Source organism: Geotrypetes seraphini, chromosome 3, assembly GCF_902459505.1.
Source record: "Geotrypetes seraphini chromosome 3, aGeoSer1.1, whole genome shotgun sequence".
Taxonomy (NCBI): Eukaryota; Metazoa; Chordata; class Amphibia; order Gymnophiona; family Dermophiidae; genus Geotrypetes; species Geotrypetes seraphini.
In genome coordinates this window covers 291,350,166-291,367,877 of record NC_047086.1, presented here as the reverse complement: position 1 = coordinate 291,367,877, position 17,712 = coordinate 291,350,166, and the positions used below count along the sequence as shown (strand labels likewise).

General features: G+C 45.4%; 1 protein-coding gene across 10 annotated transcripts in view; it reads right to left on the bottom strand.

The window, feature by feature from the left end:
• WDR64 (WD repeat domain 64) overlaps positions 1 to 17,712 on the bottom strand; it is a 249,732-nt gene that overhangs the window by 207,745 nt on the left and 24,275 nt on the right. For 8 of the 10 annotated variants that reach the window (XR_004538666.1, XR_004538667.1, XM_033935909.1 and 5 more), the window contains exon 2: positions 12,991 to 13,121. The exons of the other annotated variants lie outside the window; for them this stretch is intronic. Coding sequence is in view for 6 of the 8 variants with exons in the window: in XM_033935909.1 (XP_033791800.1) it covers positions 12,991 to 13,121 (131 nt within the window). In the remaining 2 variants the exon portion in view is untranslated. The remainder of the gene's footprint in view (positions 1 to 12,990; positions 13,122 to 17,712) is intronic. 10 annotated transcript variants of the gene reach the window in all.

Below are 17,712 nucleotides of genomic sequence, written 5' to 3'. Positions count from 1 at the left end.
GCTTAAGAGGGCTACGTCAAAACGGAAACGTAAGGGTAGACGCGGACACACTTCATCGTCGTCGTCCTCTTCATCTTCCTCTACTACTAGTTCTTCTGCTTCTTCACATGCACCAACGGCAGGGACAGGGAGTGGGGATACGGGGCCGGAGGGATCTCGGGCGCAGGGTGCTCTGGCGTTAGTGGCCTTGACAGAGCTCTGGGAGAGGGTCCCCAAGAGGTTGCGTCATAGGATTCGGAAACGTGCTTGCGTGGATATATTCCGCTTAATGGAGGGTCAGACACAGCGGAAGGGCAAAAAGAAGGACCGGAAGGAGGGTGGGGTGTCCAAGGCGGTGTTGGTGTCGCAAAATGTGGTCAATTGGATCAGATCCTTTTTGCGTTTGGCTAGTGTATGGGGTCGGGCACGGCCGCAAGACTACGGTATCTTACTCTCCTATGCCGATTCGGTGCTGGACACTTATCAACGTTTTGGCAGGTGGTCGTGGCTCAACTAAGACCAGGCCTTCTGTGACAAAATGGAGGAAAATGGGTTCATGTCCTGGGGCACGCAAGACGTTAACTTGAGGCTGATCCACATGGCTTCTCGGCCTGGTCCTGGTCCTAAGGGTACCGGGCAGACCTCTGCGGCCAGGAGTAGTTGCCGGTCCCTTTGTCCCGCAGTCGGTGGTTTCGCCGGTGGGAGGCCCAGAGTGTGTTGGCGGTTCAACCAGTCTGGTTGTGCCTTCACTGATTGTAGGTTCCGCCAAGCTTGTTCCCTCTGTGGCCAGCCCCATTCGGTCCTCAAATGCCCCAAGAAGGGGGAGGGGGAAGGAGCTCAGCCCGGACCGAGTAAGGCATAGGGCGGACGGTTGGCTGCCCACGCCCGTGCGTGTGGCGGCTCTTTGCCCGTGGCTCCAGCGCTATGGGAACCGGGCAGCAGCTGCTATGCTTGAGTGGGGTTTTGGGGAAGGGTTTCCAATTCCTTTTCAGGGAACTGTGCGGGAATGTAGAGTGCAAAATGTGTCATCGGTGAGGAATTTGGCAGTGGTCGTACAGGCAAAATTGGAAGGGGAAATCGCATTAGGGCGTATCGCGGGACAATTCCACGTTCGCCCCTTTCCGACTATGATCATATCGCCCTTGGCAGTGATTCCTAAAAAGGATCCAGGGAAGTTTTGGCTAATCCACAATCTTTCCCGGCCAGTCGGGGCGTCAGTTAACGAGGGCATCCCGGCAGATCTTTGCTCTGTGCGGTACGCCTCGTTCGACAGTGCGTTGCGCCTGATGTTATGAGCTGGCAAGGGGGCCTTATTGGCGAAAGTTGACATTGAGGCGGCGTTTCAACTCCTGCCGGTCCATCCCGATTCGTACCCTTTGTTAGGCTTCTGCTTTGAGGGAAATTTCTATTACGATCGGTGCTCCATATCGTGCGCCTACTTTGAGCTGTTCAGTTCCTTCCTCCATTGGGTTACAGTGTTGTGGTCCCACTTGGACTCAGTGGTGCATTACTTGGATGATTTCCTTTTCATCGGCATCCCCAGAACTGACGAGTGCACTCAGCTGAAATGCGTTTTTGAGCAGCTGGCATTGGAATTTGGCGTCCCCCTCGCTGTGGACAAAACCGAGGGTCCAGTGCAAGTGCTTACTTTCCTGGGCATTGAAATAGATACGGTGGAGATGGTTACCCGCCTTCCCGAAGGGAAAGTGGGTCAGTTATCTGGCCTGATTCAACAAGTTTTCCGATCGCGGAAGGTGACATTGAAGACCGTCCAATCTTTTGAGATCGCTGAATTTTGCCTGCCGGGTGCTTCCCATGGGTAGAGCGTTTACGCGGCATCTTGCGGCAGCTACATCGGGCATCCGCGTTAAGCGGCATTTTGTCCCATTGTCTAAGGGTGTGCATGCAGATCTGGGTATGTGGGAAACATTTTTGCGCGGGTTTAATAGTACGCTCCGCATACAAGCCCTGGAGGTAGCTAGCTTCGATTTCGAGTTGTTTTCCAATGCTGCGGGTTGGAGCGGCTTTGGCCTCTACTGTCAAGGGGAATGGTGCGCGGCTTGCTGACCTGAGCTTTGGTCTGCACGGAATGTCACCCGTAACATTACGCTTCTGGAATTGTTCCCTCTGATAGTGGCGTGCGAGCTCTGGCCCGAGCGGTTGCGGGATAGGAAGATTGTTTTTTGGTGTGACAACCAGGGTGTGGTGGTCGTGGTGAACAGGCAGAGCGCGCGCTGTTTAGCTGTCAATGCGTTGTTTCGGGAATCGGTGTTGCGTTGCTTGCGGTTGAACCTGTTTGTTCGCGCGCGGCATGTCCCTGGCGTGAAGAATTTAATTGCCGACGCCTTGTCTCACTTTCATTTTCTACAGTTTCGGTGTCTGGCACCGGGAGCGTGTCTGGAAGGTTCGCCAAGGCCCGAATGGGACCTGGTCGGGACGGAATCTGTGAGATGCTCCGCTCCATCGACTTGGACACATTACTGTGCTGGATTTCGGTTGGTGGCCACCTTTCTGGAGACCCAGGGCTGGGTCCCGGGTTCAGTCCCGGAGTCATTGTTGGCAGACTATGTACTGTCTGGTTTCCAAGCAGGAGATTCCCAGGGCACGGTTTCGGGGCGCCTGGCTGGTTTCGCCTTTTTCAGCAGAGCATTCGGATGGGACTGCCCCTCGTCTGCCTTTTTAGTGCGGCGCATGTTGGCCGCCATGGGACGTTTAGTGCCACAGCACCCAGATGGCTGACTGCCCATCACTCATGACTTGTGCTGCCAGGGCTTACTCACTCCCCCTTTGAGGCCCAGCTTTTTCAGGCAGTGTTCTCCATGGCGTTTTTTGGGGCACTGCACGTGGGTGAGTTGTTGGTGCATCCTGCTGCAGGGTGTGTGGGGCAGTGGTTGTTACTTAGGCACATTTCTTTCTCCGGCAACTCTTTGCGGATTTTCGGACAGCAATCCAAAACGGATCAGAGTGGAAGAGGGCAATGGGTGGTTTTGCATCCTGTCCCGGGAGGCCCTTAATGCCCGGTCACCTTGCTGCGTAACTTCTTGGCAGTGCAGCCACAAGGAGGGGCACTCTTATTCATTCATATGGATGGTACCCCATTCACGCGTTATCAGTTGCTGGCTGTTCTCCGGTTGGCCCTAGGGAGGTGGGGGGAAGTGCCTTCCCGATATGGGACTCACTCTTTCAGGATAGGGGCAGCGACCAGCACTTGGGCAGCGGGCCTGTCAGATGAGTGCATTCAGCGCTTGGGGCGCTGGTCCTCAGGAGCCTATCGGGGTTATATACGGCCTGTGGCTCGGTCTTGGGTGGTTGAGAGGGTCATCAGGTTCTAGTTTTGGGGTCTTGGGGTGGAAACAGCTGACGATGGGAGCCAGGCGAGGGAGTATTGTGCACAGATGGGGGCACCATGTTTCACTAATCCTGATTGAGCTTTGGGTCAGCGGGAATTCAATTTGTCCTTTGTTTTACAGGCTCTGTCTCCCGTGCTTGGTCTGTTTGGATCGTGGCCACTCCTTTGTACATTGGGTGGCGAGCGCGTGGTCACTCGCCCGGTTGGCCGCCATTTGGGCTTGGAGAGTAGAGGAGTGCATGTATCCTGGTGGGGGCAGCGAAGTATGCGTTGGCATCAGCTTCTTCCTTTGATGGCTCGCATGCGTTCTTCACCCCGTCGGCCGGATCTCCTGTTGGTCCATCTGGACGGTAATGATGTGGACTCACTGACAGTCAAGCAGCTCATAGACTGTATTAAGAATGACTTTCGGCTACTGTTGGCCTGGTTCCCCCATTCTCAGCTGGTGTGGTCAGATATCATACCCTGCCCATGCAGACTGGAGTCGCACAGATGGACTCAAGGGTTGGTGAAGATTAGTCGCCAAGTGGGAAAGTGGGTTGTGAGCATGGTCGGGGGGGGGGAGGGGAAGGCAGATTCAGCATACTTGGGTGGATGTCTCTTGCGGGGGTTGTTTGCTTGGGATTTGGTACATTTGTCGGCAGTGGGGTGGGTCTCACTTGTTGTGAGTCTCATCTTGCTGCCTTCGAGTTGTAGTCGCAGCTCTGATTTATTGGGTGGAGGCCTGTTGGTACAGGCCTTGTGGCGGTTATCCCGAGCTACTGTATGGTGGGGCTCATCAGGAGATGAGTGGGGGATGGCAGGGAGCCGTGCCCAGGTTCTGGTGTCTATGGTTAAAGGGGCATGTTGGGACATGCCACCCCCCAGACCCTTGCTGGCATGGCTGGGTCGGGGGCCCAATATTATGGGTAATGGGAGAGTGTGGCGCAGTGGTTAAAGCTACAGCCTCAGCACCCTGAGGTTGGGTGTTCAAACCCACGCTGCTCCTTGTGGCTCTGGGCAAGTCACTTAATCCCCCCATTGCCCCAGGTACATTAGATAGATTGTGAGCCTATTTACTCTTTCCAAAAATACTATGACTAGGGGACTTGCGATGAAGCTACTAAGTAGTAGATTTAAAACAAACTGGAGAAAATATTCTTCACACAACGTGTAATTAAACTCTGGAATTTGTTGCCAGAGAATGTGGTGAAATCAGTTAGCTTAGCGGGGTTTAATAAAGGCTTGGATAATTTCCTAAAAGAGAAGTCCATTGACCGTTATCGAGATGGCTTGGGGAAATCCATTTCTTATTCCTAGGATAAGCAGCATAAAATCTGTTTTTCTACTTGGGATCTAGCTAGGTGTTTGGAACCTGGGTTGGCCTCTGTTGGAAACAGGATACTGGGCTTGATGGACCTTTGGTCTGTCCCAATATGGCAATTCTTATTTTCTTACTTGAACCGGTTGTGTTACAAATGTTACGTATTGTAAAACACAGTATTTTAATAAAATACCTCATTAACTTAAAAAAATATGTGCACAGTTTGCTATCCATTGCTTTAAAATGTGATCTATTATTCTAAACCAGTCCCTCCTTGAGGGCCGCAATCCAGTCGGGTTTTCAGGATTTCCCCAATGAATATGCATGAGATCTATGTGCATGCACTGCTTTCAATGCATATTCATTGGGGAAATCCTGAAAACCCGACTGGATTGTGGCCCTCAAGGAGGGACTTTGAGACCCCTGTTCTAAACTGTAGAATCATTTTGGAAACAAAATTTCATTAGGATCCAAATCTAATATGGCAGATTCAGGAGATGTGAACATATGAAATCATCATATAATCTGTTCCTGTTGTGAAGACGTGCAAAAGTGTGAAAATTGAAATGAAACAGTGCATACAATTAAAACAAAAGTATTACATTTTTACTGTATGGCAGACTGAGAACTTTTGCTTAGAGAGAAAGTGCATCATTCACCAAAGTAGGCCCGTAAATTTTGCCTCAGGCTGACCTTTCCTTTTTCATGGTTAACATTGTAGACCAGTGGTCTCAAACTCAAACCCTTTGCGGGGACACATTTTGGATTTGTAGGTACTTGGAGGGCCACAGAAAAAAATAGTTAATGTCTTATTAAAGAAATGACAATTTTGCATGAGGTAAAACTCTTTATAGTTTATAAAACGTTCCTTTAACAGTTAAAAGGAAAGATATATAAACTATAAAGAGTTTTACCTTATGCAAAATTGTCATTTCTTTAATAAGACATTAACTATTTTTTCTGCAGCCCTCACATTTAAAGTTTAATATATTTCCTTTCTCATAACTGACACATTTCAATCACTATATTGAAAATAAAATCATTTTCCCTACCTTTGTTGGATGGTGACTTTATTTTTCTGTGCTTTTAATTATGTTTCCAGGGCCTTCTTGTCCTTTGACTGTTTTTCTCTCCGTCTTCACTTTCTGCCTTGCATCCATCTTTGGCATTAACTTAATATTCAATTTTTCTGCTTTCTTTTCAAAATCTACATTTCCATGTCTTCCCTTCCCTTCCTATCTCTCTCTTCTTCCATCCTATTTCCATGGTCTGACATCTCTTTCCTTCCTTTCTCTCCCTCCCTCCTTCCTTCCTTTCCCCTGGTCTGGCATCTGTCTCCTTCCCTCCCCCATGCCCTGGCATCTCTCCCTCCCCCTCTATGGTCTGATATCTCCTTTCCTTCCCTCCCTCCCATGAACTTGGCATCTCTTGTTCCTCTCCTCTCCCTTGTCTTCCTTCTCCTTCCTTCCCTCTCTTTCCCCAATTGGGTGCAGCAGCAACAGAAGCAGCATTCCCCCTCCCATTCCCTATGCAGCTGCAGCAGAAGCAGCATTTCCCTCCCCCCTTTCCTGTGCAGGAGAGGCATTTCTCTTCCCCCTTCCCTCCCTCTCCCTTTCCCTGTGCAGCAGCAGCAGCATTTCCCTAGGGTCCTCCTTTCATATGCAGCAGAGCATTTCTCTTTCCCCTCCCCTTCTGTTCCCTTCCTTGTGGAGCAGCAGCGTGTCTGGCCGGCTCCCAGTCGATCATTCCGTTCAAAGCTGAGGGCGGTGGCTCTTCGTGAGATCCGCGCCTGCGTCAGAAGCCTCTCTGATGTCGTGATGTCAGAGAGGCTTCCGATGCAGGAGTGGATAGCGCAAGGAGCCGCCACCCGCGGCTTTGAACGGAACGATCGACAGAGCCGACCAGACACGCTGCTGTTCCACAAGGGAAGGGGGAAGAGAAATGCTGGTGTGAATGGCGCGAGGAGCCGCCGCTGGCCGCAGCTTTACAGTTGATCATCGCGTCCAGACTGCAGGGTGCAAAATAGCACCTGGAGAGCCACATGCAGCCCGTGGGCCGCGTGTTTGAGACCGCTGCTGTAGATATTGGTAGCTGTCCCCTACCTACCCTGCTCCGTCTAAGAATATTTCTCCACTGTATACGTTTCAAATCTTAGAACTGATTTAGCTCTGATCATCCTCCTCCTGCAGTCCTATCATCACCCACTGTGTTAAGCACATTTTCATAAACATGACTTCCTGTCTGGAGCTATTCCTTCTTAGTTGGGAAAAGTAGCCATGTCAATTTGTTACGCATTTTAAGGAAGCTACTATCTCTCTTTTGACTACCTCTGATTAATTAATACAAAGCCCAACCATAGCTGTGTGCTCACCAACTTTGCTGTTTTTGAAAATGGATGCAGCTGTAATGAAGCTTGTGCAAACCTCTCACTTCTGGCCTTCCAGCACCCAGGACATACTCGTATAAGATTCCTTACCAAAATTAGTGCATGTTATTATTAATTTTTTTATTCATGTGGTGTATTACTTCTCCTTTTTGTCAAATTCCTTACCAAAACTAGTAGTATCCAGGCCCTCCATATCTTTTACCTAACTTCACTCACTCATTTTATCACTGTGCTCTGTATCTGTCTCACACATGCTTAAAACTAGGCCACAGCTCTCATAATTACCACTTTTGCTCATAGGTATTTCTAAGCCTCTAACCCCCTCAATTAAGAAGGATTTGCACATATATTTCCAGCTTCATTTTATGGCCCTTTTTGAATTTTCTTCCTATGAAAAAAACTACTACAGCCTGCAAAATATTTGAATGTTTTTAATTATATCCTACTTTTAGCCTTTTTTTCTTCCAGTGAGTAAATTCTGTGCTTGTGTTGCACAGAGGTATTTTCATTCTTTCACTGTCCTACTAAAAATACTGCTTCAAGAAATACTTAGGAAAATAAGAATTGCAATACTGGGACAGACTGAAGGTCCATCAAGCCCAGTATTCTGTTTCCAACAGTGGCCAACCCAGGTCCCAAGTACCTAGCTGGATCCCAAGTAATAAAACAGAATTTATGCTGCTTATCCTAGGAATAAACTGGAGAAAATCTCCCAAACCATCTCAATAATGGCCTACGGACTTCTCTTTTAGGAAAGTATCCAAGCTTTTTTTTTTTTTTTAAACCCTGCTAAGCTGATTTCACCACATTCTCCGGCAATGAATTCCAGAGTTTAATTACACGTTGTGTGAAAAATATTTTTTCCAGTTTATTTTAAATCTACTACTTAATAGCTTCATTATATGCCCCCTAGTCCTAGCATTTTTGGAAAGAGTGAACAAGCGATTCACATGTACCCTTTCCACTCCACTCAGTATTTTATAGAGCTCTATCATATCACCCCGAGCTGTCTCTTCTCCAAGCTGAAGAGCCCTGGCCACTTTAGCCTTTCCTCATAGGGAAGTCATACCAAACTTTTATCATTTTTGTCCCTCTTCTCTGTATCTTTTCTAATTCTATATCTTTTTTGAAATCCGTCGACCAGAACTGCACACAATATTCAAGTTGCGGCCGTACCTTAGAGTGACAAGGGCATTATAACATTTTCATCTTTGTTCTCCATTCCTTTCCTGTTAAATCCAAGCATTCTATTTGCTTTCTTAGCCATCGCAAATTGAGCTGAGGGTTTCAACATATCTTCGACAATGACACTTAGATCCTTATCCTAGGCTGTGATTCCTAACACAGAACTCAGCATCACATAGCTATAGTTCAGGTTCCACTTTCCCACATGCATCACTTTGCACTTGTTCACAATAATGAGCTATAAATGACCATTATAATTTCTTCATCGCCTCTTTTCCCTTCTTATGGCGTCTTCTTATGTAGTTAAGCATACCATTAGGTTTCCCTGCTGATATATTACAAATACCGCAAAAGTAACCAAGACCGTACAAGTATGTTTCGCACAAATGCACTTGTTACACCGATTAAAACCAATGTTAGCACCATATGATTTCCGTACGGTAGTCCAGGCTATAGTTTTGTCGAGACTCGATTACTGCAATGCCCTGTACCTTGGAATAACAAAAGCAAGATGTAGACCTGGGCAGGGGTGTCCAACCTTTAGGCTTCCCTGGGCCGCATTGGCCGAAAAAAATTTTCTGGGGCTGCACAAACGTTGCAGCAAGACGGTAAACACCCGGAGGCAGTAGAGGAAAACACTGCATCACTCTCAACCGGGGCCGTACAAAATACTTCAAGGGGCCGCAGGTTGGACACCTAGAGCATTGCAGGTTATACAAAACGCAGCAGCAAGATTGATAATGGGATTGCCTAAATAAGATCACATTTCACCACATCTCCAAAAACTGCATTCAGAGTACAGAATAAAGCAGTAATGATTTGTCATCATTCCAGAATTGTTTAAAAATAATATACTTAGCTATACACCAAAAAGATTATTGCGCTCTGAGAATCTAGCTTTACTGAAGACGACAGTGAATCCAAGGCTTGTCAAGATTGGTAAAATAACTTTTTGTTGTGCAGAAGTTAACATATGAAACTCCTCGGCGGGTCAGATATGAAACTGCCGTGAAAAGGGCATGTTTAGAAAACTACTTAAGACGCGGTTATTTATAGATGCCTTTCTCTAGCCAATAATTTTCCTCTCTGGCAAAGTTGATGAACTATTCATGATCTTTACTATGCAAGCTATGGCATTATTTTGTCGACATGATGTCTGAGGATTGTTTGTATGTTTATTTGTTTTAAAATTATGGGCTCCTTTTACTAAGCTGCGATAAGAGTTTTTAGCGCACGCAGAATTGCCACACGCGCGCTAAACCCGCGCTACGTGGCTAGAACTAACGCCAGCTCAATGCTGGCATTTAGCATCTAGCGTGCGGGGCAATTTAGTGCACGCTAAGTGTGCGCTAAAACCGCTAGTGCAGCTCAGGGGTCCTTTTACAAAAGGCGCGGTAGCGGTTTAACGTGCGGAATACCGCGCGTTAAACCACCTGCCGCGCTAGTACCTAACGCCTCCATTGACGAGGCGTTAGGATTTTAGGCTGCCGCGTAGGTTAGCGTGTGATAAAATGTCCGACGCGCTAACCCCCGTAGAGCGTGCCTTGATAAAAGGAGCCCTTTGTAAAAGGAGCCCTATGTATGTAAATTATGTAAACCGTTTACATAGAAATTTTTACATAGAAATTACATAGAAATTTTTAAAATAAATTAAAAAATAAATGCCGATTTGGTCCCCATCCCCAAATGACAGTATGATTTCCTAACCCTTTGTTTTCCTCCCCTCCAAAATAAGCATGACTATTACACTTATGACCGACTGGCAATGTCATACACGATCAAGGTTATTAATTTGGATTTCTTTCCTCTTTGTCACTTGTCACATTTTTGTCCACCTTATTGATAAGTAGCCAATGGATGTTTTATACCTCTGATGTGTGATTTTACACCGACACTCGGCCTTGAAACCCCAGACTACTTTTCTAGTTTATTCAAATCCTCTTCCTTTTTGATCACCCCTACTATTATGTCTACCCTATTACCCCATTTTTGTGCCACCTTCAAACAGGCAACATGACTCAAGTCTTTCTGCAATGTCACTAATAAATACTTTGAAAAGAGATATGAGACCCAAGCCTCAAGGTGCTCTGCTGGCTATCCTACCTGTATTGGTGTGGACTCAGGTCCCAATGAACAATGCTCTGACGCTACATTAAAAAATACTGTGGCAAGAGCAATTTCTCCCTAATAGGGTGATGCTTTGCATGATTAGCATGCAAATTATATGCCGGTAAAAGAAGGAGGAACTGGTGCCTGCTCAGAAGAGCAATTGCTAGGCACAGCTTCTTCCCCCGTTCCTTCTGTCAAAATCTACCCATCGCTGCTGCTCTCTCTGCCAACTGAGCTGATCGTGGCAGGGAAATTCCCGATCAGCTGAGCCGTCAAGATGCCCCGAAGCCACAAGGCAAGGAGCCTTAGATGTCTGGGCCATTCAGAGCTTTAGATTCCTCTCTGTGCATCCCAGGATGCACAGGGAAGGGGAAGGTCAGCCATTTTGAAGAGGTGAGCTGAGGCAGGAGGGAGTAAGAATCCCTTCTGCCGAACTTTGTATGTGTAGGGGGGGGTAGGGTCAGTCAGGAAGTGGGAGGCAGGCAGGAGGAAGTTGGCATACCTTCTGCCTATCATCGGGAGGTTAGGTAGGTGTTGGGGGGGGGGGGTTCTCACATCTGTTTATCTCAAGGGACCCTGTAACACCCATCTTCTTGTCCCCAACTAATAACTGCACTTGGCTCATTAGCTAAAGGATAAGCTGCATTGCATAAAAGCATTAGCGTCATATTTATGTTATTTGAATCTTCTGATGTGTACTTTATTAGTTGTTTAATAAGTATTATGCTGATGTTTTATATCTCTCTTATTTGAATTTCAGAGCTGTTTTAGGTATATTTTTGAAACTGTTTCATAGTAATCCTCAATTTATTGATTTTGAGTTTACCTCACTACTGTTATGCTGTTAACAAAATTGCATTGTGTTGAATTATACTTGCTGTACACCATCTTGGGTGAATCTCATCATAAAGGCGATTAACAGCCTGCCAGGACAGATAAAGAAAATACTTAAGAGTACCTGACTACAGTTCAATAAACTGTAAACTACTTTGCATGAATCTCTTCATGAAAAGGTGGTTAATAAATAAGGCCCAGATTCACTAAGGGCACGGATCGGATCGGATCCGTGAGGGATCCAATCCAATCCGTGTCTAGGGGGCTGAATCACGAATCACCCTCATGCAAATGAGGGCGATCGGAATCACGCCCCCAACTGACCGCCCGGATTGCTCTGTAGCGATCCCGATGCATGCGCAGACCATCTGTAGATGATCTGCACATGCTTAAAGAGCAGCGACCTTTTTTTTACTTTTAACTTTAGCCCAGCGAGCTAAAGTTACCAGTGGGTTAAAACCACGGGCTCGCACTGCAAGGTAAGGCCGTGGCAGAAGCAGGGTAGCACTTGGAGCAGAGAGCAGGAGAGTCGGGGTCAGAGAGCGCAGGAGATTCGGGACAGAGCAGGGCAGCAGGAGAATTGCGGCAGAGAGTCGGGGCAGAGAGCAGGAGATTCGGGGCATAGCAGGGTGTCAGGAGAATCGGGGCAGAGAGCAGGAGATTCGGGGCAGGACAGCAGGAGAATCGAAGCAGAGAGTCGGGGCAGAGAGCAGGAGATTCGGGGCAGGGCGGCAGGAGAATCGAAGCAGAGAGTCGAGGTAGAGAGCAAGAGATTCGGGGCAGGGCGGGAGGAGAATCGAAGCAGAGAGTCATGGCAGAGAGCAGGAGATTCGGGGCATGGCAGGGCGGCAGCAGAATTGCGGCAGAGAGTCTGGGACAAGAGCAGGAGACTCGGGGCAGGGCGGCAGGAGAATCGCAGCAGAGTCAGGGCAGAAGAGAGCAGGGCGGAAAGAGAGCTGCAGAATCATGGCAGAGAGCAGGAGATACAGTCGGACACAACTAAACGACTGGGCCCCAGTAGTTGCTTGTTTGTTGATCGGCCAGCCCAGCCGGTGTTGCAGGTTTGTTTGTTTTTTAGTGAATCGCTGCCTGTGTACATTTGAATGCCGTTCCCCCTCGTTTGCTTGCATGGATCGGAGGATGAGCGGGACAGAGGTTAGTGAATCGGGTCGGAGGGAAATTGGGTCGCAAAGGGGTCACAAAGTGGTCGGAACTTGATTGGTGGGCTTAGTGAATCTATCCCCAAATAAATAAATAAATAAAACTAAGAAGTCTCAGCTGGGCCCTGTGTGTTAAACTGTGTTAAATTTAATAATTGCTTTTCTTCAACAGGATATGTTATTTCCTTTCTTTTTATATTGATTCACTCATTTGAATCTTGGATCGCTCCAATATGGGACTTTAAAGATTGATTAAGTTGATAATTTTACTTTTAAAAAATTTATTGTTGTGATATTGGAATCCACCTCTTATTCATTTTCTGTACAAGAAGTTTATTCTCTTGTTTAATATTGTTAAAATAATAAACAAATAAATAAAAAAAATGTAATAATTTGCAACTCTTTCATAAACAGCTAGATATACAATTACCACTTTGTGCTTATATTTTTTCATGCATATTTAATCTACAAAGTGGGGCTTTCAGTATTTCTTCACTTTCTGTAGTCTGACATGTTTCTTTGCTCAGCGAGTCTGAGGAAATCCAGACTTTGTGTGCGATCAAACATTGCGAGTAAAGCTTAATCAATCAAATTGATTGCTATGGCCGATGGGTATAATCTAGATGTGTAGTGTCTCACATTTAAACTGACAAATATACCTTACAGAAAAGATTTCAATACTCACTTCACTCCAGTCTATCGGAGCTTCAGGATTACTGCTAATCTTCCTGAAAAAAGCTTTAATCTCCTGGGTTTTTATGTCGTCTCCAAAGAAGGAAATGATTTCATTATGGAACTGTTCATAATCGATCGTAGCTATGTGGAAGACAATAGTTTAAAAAGTAATGGATCAGGGTATTCTTTTAATCAGACACTTTTGATCTTTAATCTAATAAATTTGTTAACAGTTAAAAAGACCCTTTTACTAAACTGCGGTATAAATAAAGTGGCCGTAGCACATCCTTACATGAGCCATTCCTTAAGGCCATTTTTCCGCTGGGGTACAATGGCCGATTTTTCTATTTTCCTCATTAATGGCGATGCACTAATTTTCCCATTAGCGTGTGAACCCCTATTACTGCCCATCTTGTAGGTAGTAAGGGTTAGATTCTATAAACGACGCCTAAGCACCCCTACATTATAGGCGCTGCTTGGCATGGTTGTCAATCAACCACTAGGCGCCTTTTATAGAATCCCACCCAGCAGTACCTAGGCATGCTTAGGCACTGCTAGGCATCCTAGAGGTAGATTTTACTTGGCCTAATTTACCGGCACCTAATTCAGACACCTAGCGGCACATAAATCAACCATGCCCATTCTTCATTCCTAACCACACCTACTTTACAGGTAGGCATAATTAGGCATTAGAGGGCACCTCTACTTAGGCATTGCTAGGTGTTCTAAGAGTTGTGTGTGTAACTCATAATTGTTCATTTAAATTTTTTGGGATTGACTGACTGAAAACTGGCGCCGTCACTTCCGCACTAACGAAGCCAATTAAAAACATAAGTTGCGTGCAGATTCTGAAGTTAGGCATTACTAGGCGTCTGCGATTAGGGCACATAGCAGTGCCTAATATAGGCGTCCTTTACAGAATCAGGCCCTAGGGGCGCACACACTAATTGGTTAGCTTATGGCAATATATCTGCACTATCTGATTAGCACAGAACATGGCCACTTTCCTCTCCCAGACCAACTTGAGTAGCACGCACACATGCAAAAATTACTGCAGAACGTCTCAGCATGCTCCGGGGTAAGGCATTTTTTTGCTGTGGTAAGCCTGGGTTTGTTCTAACCACAGCTTAGTAAAAGGACCCCCCCCCCCAACATTTTTAACATATGCATTTATCCCCAAATTCTGTATATGAGGTCTTTAGTTGTGCACACAAATTGGTGCATGCAGCCAATTTGCACACACAACTTAATTGGTTAATTGACCTAATCGGTGCCAATTATTGGCAATTAGCACCTCGTAACTGATGCTAAGGCATTAATGAAAAGTTAAACGCACAACTTGGAAAGCATGATTCTATAAAAAGCATTTACCAGTTTCAGTGTGCAAATCTGAAAAGGTGGCATGATCGGGGGAGGGGCATGAAAGGGTTGTGGGTGTTCCTATAAGTTATGTGCATTGTTAAAGAATATACCCAATCCATACACAACTTAGGCACAGGCATTTAAGCCCTGTTTTAGCTGGCTTAAATGAGTATGCCTAAAAGTTATGCGACACACAGAAAGGAACACAAGCACTGGCAAGTTAGATGCAAAGCATTGATAAAGACAGCTAAGAAAGAATATACTTGCAAAAGAGGTAAAAACTCAGCAATTTTTTTAGGTACATCAGAAGAAGAAAACCTGTGAGGGAATCTATGGGACCATAGGATGATCAAAGAACAAAAGGGGCGCTCAGGGAGGATAAGGCCATAGCGGAAAGACTGAATGAATTCTTTGCTTCGGTGTTTACGGAAGAAGATGTATGAGATCTACCTGAACCGGAAATGGTTTTCAAAGGTGATGTTGCGGAGGAACTGAAAGAAATCTCAGTGAATCTGGAAGATGTACTGAGCCAAATCGACAAGTTAAAAAGTAATAAATCACCAGGACCAGATGGTATACATCCCAGGGTATTAAAAGAACTCAAAAATGAAATTGCTGACCTGCTGTTAGTAATCTGTAACCTGTCGCTAAAATTGTCTGTAGTACCTGAAGATTGGAGGGTGGCCAAAGTTACGCCAATTTTTGAAAAGGGCTCCAGGGGAGAACTGGGAAATTACAGACTGGTAAGCCTCACTTCAGTGCCAGGCAAAATGGTAGAAACAATTATACAAAATAAAATTGTGGGACACGTAGACAAACATGATTTAATGAGACGGAGTCAGCATGGGTTCAGCCGAGGAAGATCTTGCCTCACAAATTTGCTTGACTTTTTTGAAGGTGTGAATAAACATGTGGATAAAAGTGAGCCAGTTGATATAGTATATCTAAATTTTCAGAAAGCTTTTGATAAAGTTCCTCAAGAGAGACTCCTGAGAAAATTAAAGTGTCATGGAATAGGTGGCAAAGTTCAGTTGTGGATTAGGAGTTAGTTATCGGATAGAAAACAGAGGGTAGGGTTAAATGGTCATTTTTCTCAATAGAGGAGAGTAAACAGTAGTCTGTATTAGGACCAGTGCTATTTAACTTATTTATAAATGATCTGGAAATTGGAATGACGAGTGAGGTGATTAGATTTGCAGATGACACTAAACTGTTCAAAGTTGTTAAAATGCATGCGGATTATGAAAAATTGCAGGTGGACCTTAGGAAATTGGAAGACTGGGCATGCAAATGGCAGATGAAATTTAATGTGGACAAATGCAAAGTGATGCACATTGGGAAGAATAACCTGAATCACAGTTACCAGATGCTAGAGTCCACCTTGGGGATTAGTGCCCAAGAAAAGGATTTGGGTGTTATCGTAAACAATACGATGAAATCTTCCATCCAATGTGCGGCGGCAGCCAAAAAGCAAATAAGATACTAGGAATTATTTAAAAAGGGATGGTTAACAAGACTAAGAATGTCATAATGCCCCTGTATCACTCCATGGTGCGACCTCATTTGGAGTATTGCGTTCAATTCTGGTCTCCTTATCTCAAGAAAGATATAGTGGCGATAGAAAAGATTCAAAGAAGAGCGACCAAGATGGTAACGGGGATGGAACTCCTCTCGTATGAGGAAAGACTAAAACGGTCAGCTTGGAAAAGAGTTGGCTGAGGGGAGATATGATTGAAGTCTACAAAATCCTGAGTGGATCTGAGAATATTGAATTTCCCAAAATGCTCATTGCTCTCTCCTGAGATACTACTTAGAAAATATTTTAAAGAGGTTCTACAATTGGGCAATGCTGAAACTATTATGTTGAATAGATGTTTCTATTTCCCAATGAGGGGATTGGTTAACCAAGAGGATGGTACATCTGATGAATCTAACCAGAGAAAAGATCCATTGGAAAACTTAACATTATTTCTTGAAACAAGTTACAATGATATTTCAGATCGTGCCACCCTCTTGGTTACCTTTGCCTCAGAGAATTGTAAAAGTATGGTGTTGAAAAATTATTTCTTGAAAAAAGATTTTCTCTTTTGTGGGCAGAAACTGCAAATGTTTCCAGACGTTTGTAGAGCTACCCAGTTTAGGCGGAAACAATTTCTTCAATACAAATCTCGTGTATTATCATTGGGAGCAACTTTTTTCTTAAAATTTCCTGCTAAATGTATGATTACTTATTTAAATATGTCATATGCCTTTTTTGAACCTGATCAGTTGGAAAGATTCCTGATAGATAGGGAAATGGGTATTCAAAATAAAACTTAAAACAGAGATATACAGGCTTTTTTTTCCCTTTTATTTGTTGATTATGTATGTTTAAGAATGACCTCCTTCTCTTCCTTGATGTGGACTCATATTGCTTTAGAATACTGTATGTATTATAATTGTTATATTTAAATAAAAATAATAATAATAAAAAAAAAAATCCTGAGTGGAATAGAATAGGTACAAGTGAATCAATTTTTCACTCCGTCAAAAATTACAAAGACTAGAGGATACGCGATGAAGTTACAGGGAAATACTTTTAAAACCAATTGGAGGAAATTTTTTTTCACTCAGAGAAAGTTAAGCTCTGGAACACATTGCCAGAGAATGTGGTAAGAGCAGATAGCGTAGTTGGTTTTAAGAAAGGTTTGGACAAGTTCCTGGAGGAAAAGTCCATAGTCTGTTATTGAGAAACACATGGGAGAAGCCACTGCTTGCCCTGTATCGGTAGCATGGGAAATGTTGCTACTCTTTGGGTTTTGGCCAGGTACTAGTGACCTGGATTGGCCACTGTGAGAATGGGCTACTGGGCTTGATGGACCATTGGTCTGACCCAGTAAGGCTATTCTTATGTTTTTAGCATCCTATATAATAAAACGTTAGCGGCGCATGCGCTTTTAAAAAAGCGTGATCCCTGCTGCTGTGGTGTGTGATCCGTGGCCGTGTTCCATTTTAGAACCCGTCCAGGGATCACTCTGGCCACTCCCCTCCTCCTGCCCTCACTCACCAACCCAAAGCAAGCCTCCTCCCACCCTTGCTCACCGCTGCTGCCGCTGCCTCTGATCCTCCTCTTCGTGGCAGCCTGCGATCGTGGCCGGCTTTGGCGGGTCTCGTGGGCCGCTTTCCGGCCTCGGTGGCATGTTCCCTCTGACGCATGGGATCGCGTCGGGAGGGAGCATGCTTCCGGGTTGGGGAGCGGCCTGCGAGGTTCGCTGGGGCCGGCCACCACGATCGCGGCCTGCTTTGAAGAGGAGAAGGCTAGAAGACGCTAGAAGACGCCGGGATGGAGGGAGGGTAAGCAGGGGGATCAATACACGGGGGCCAGAGGGAG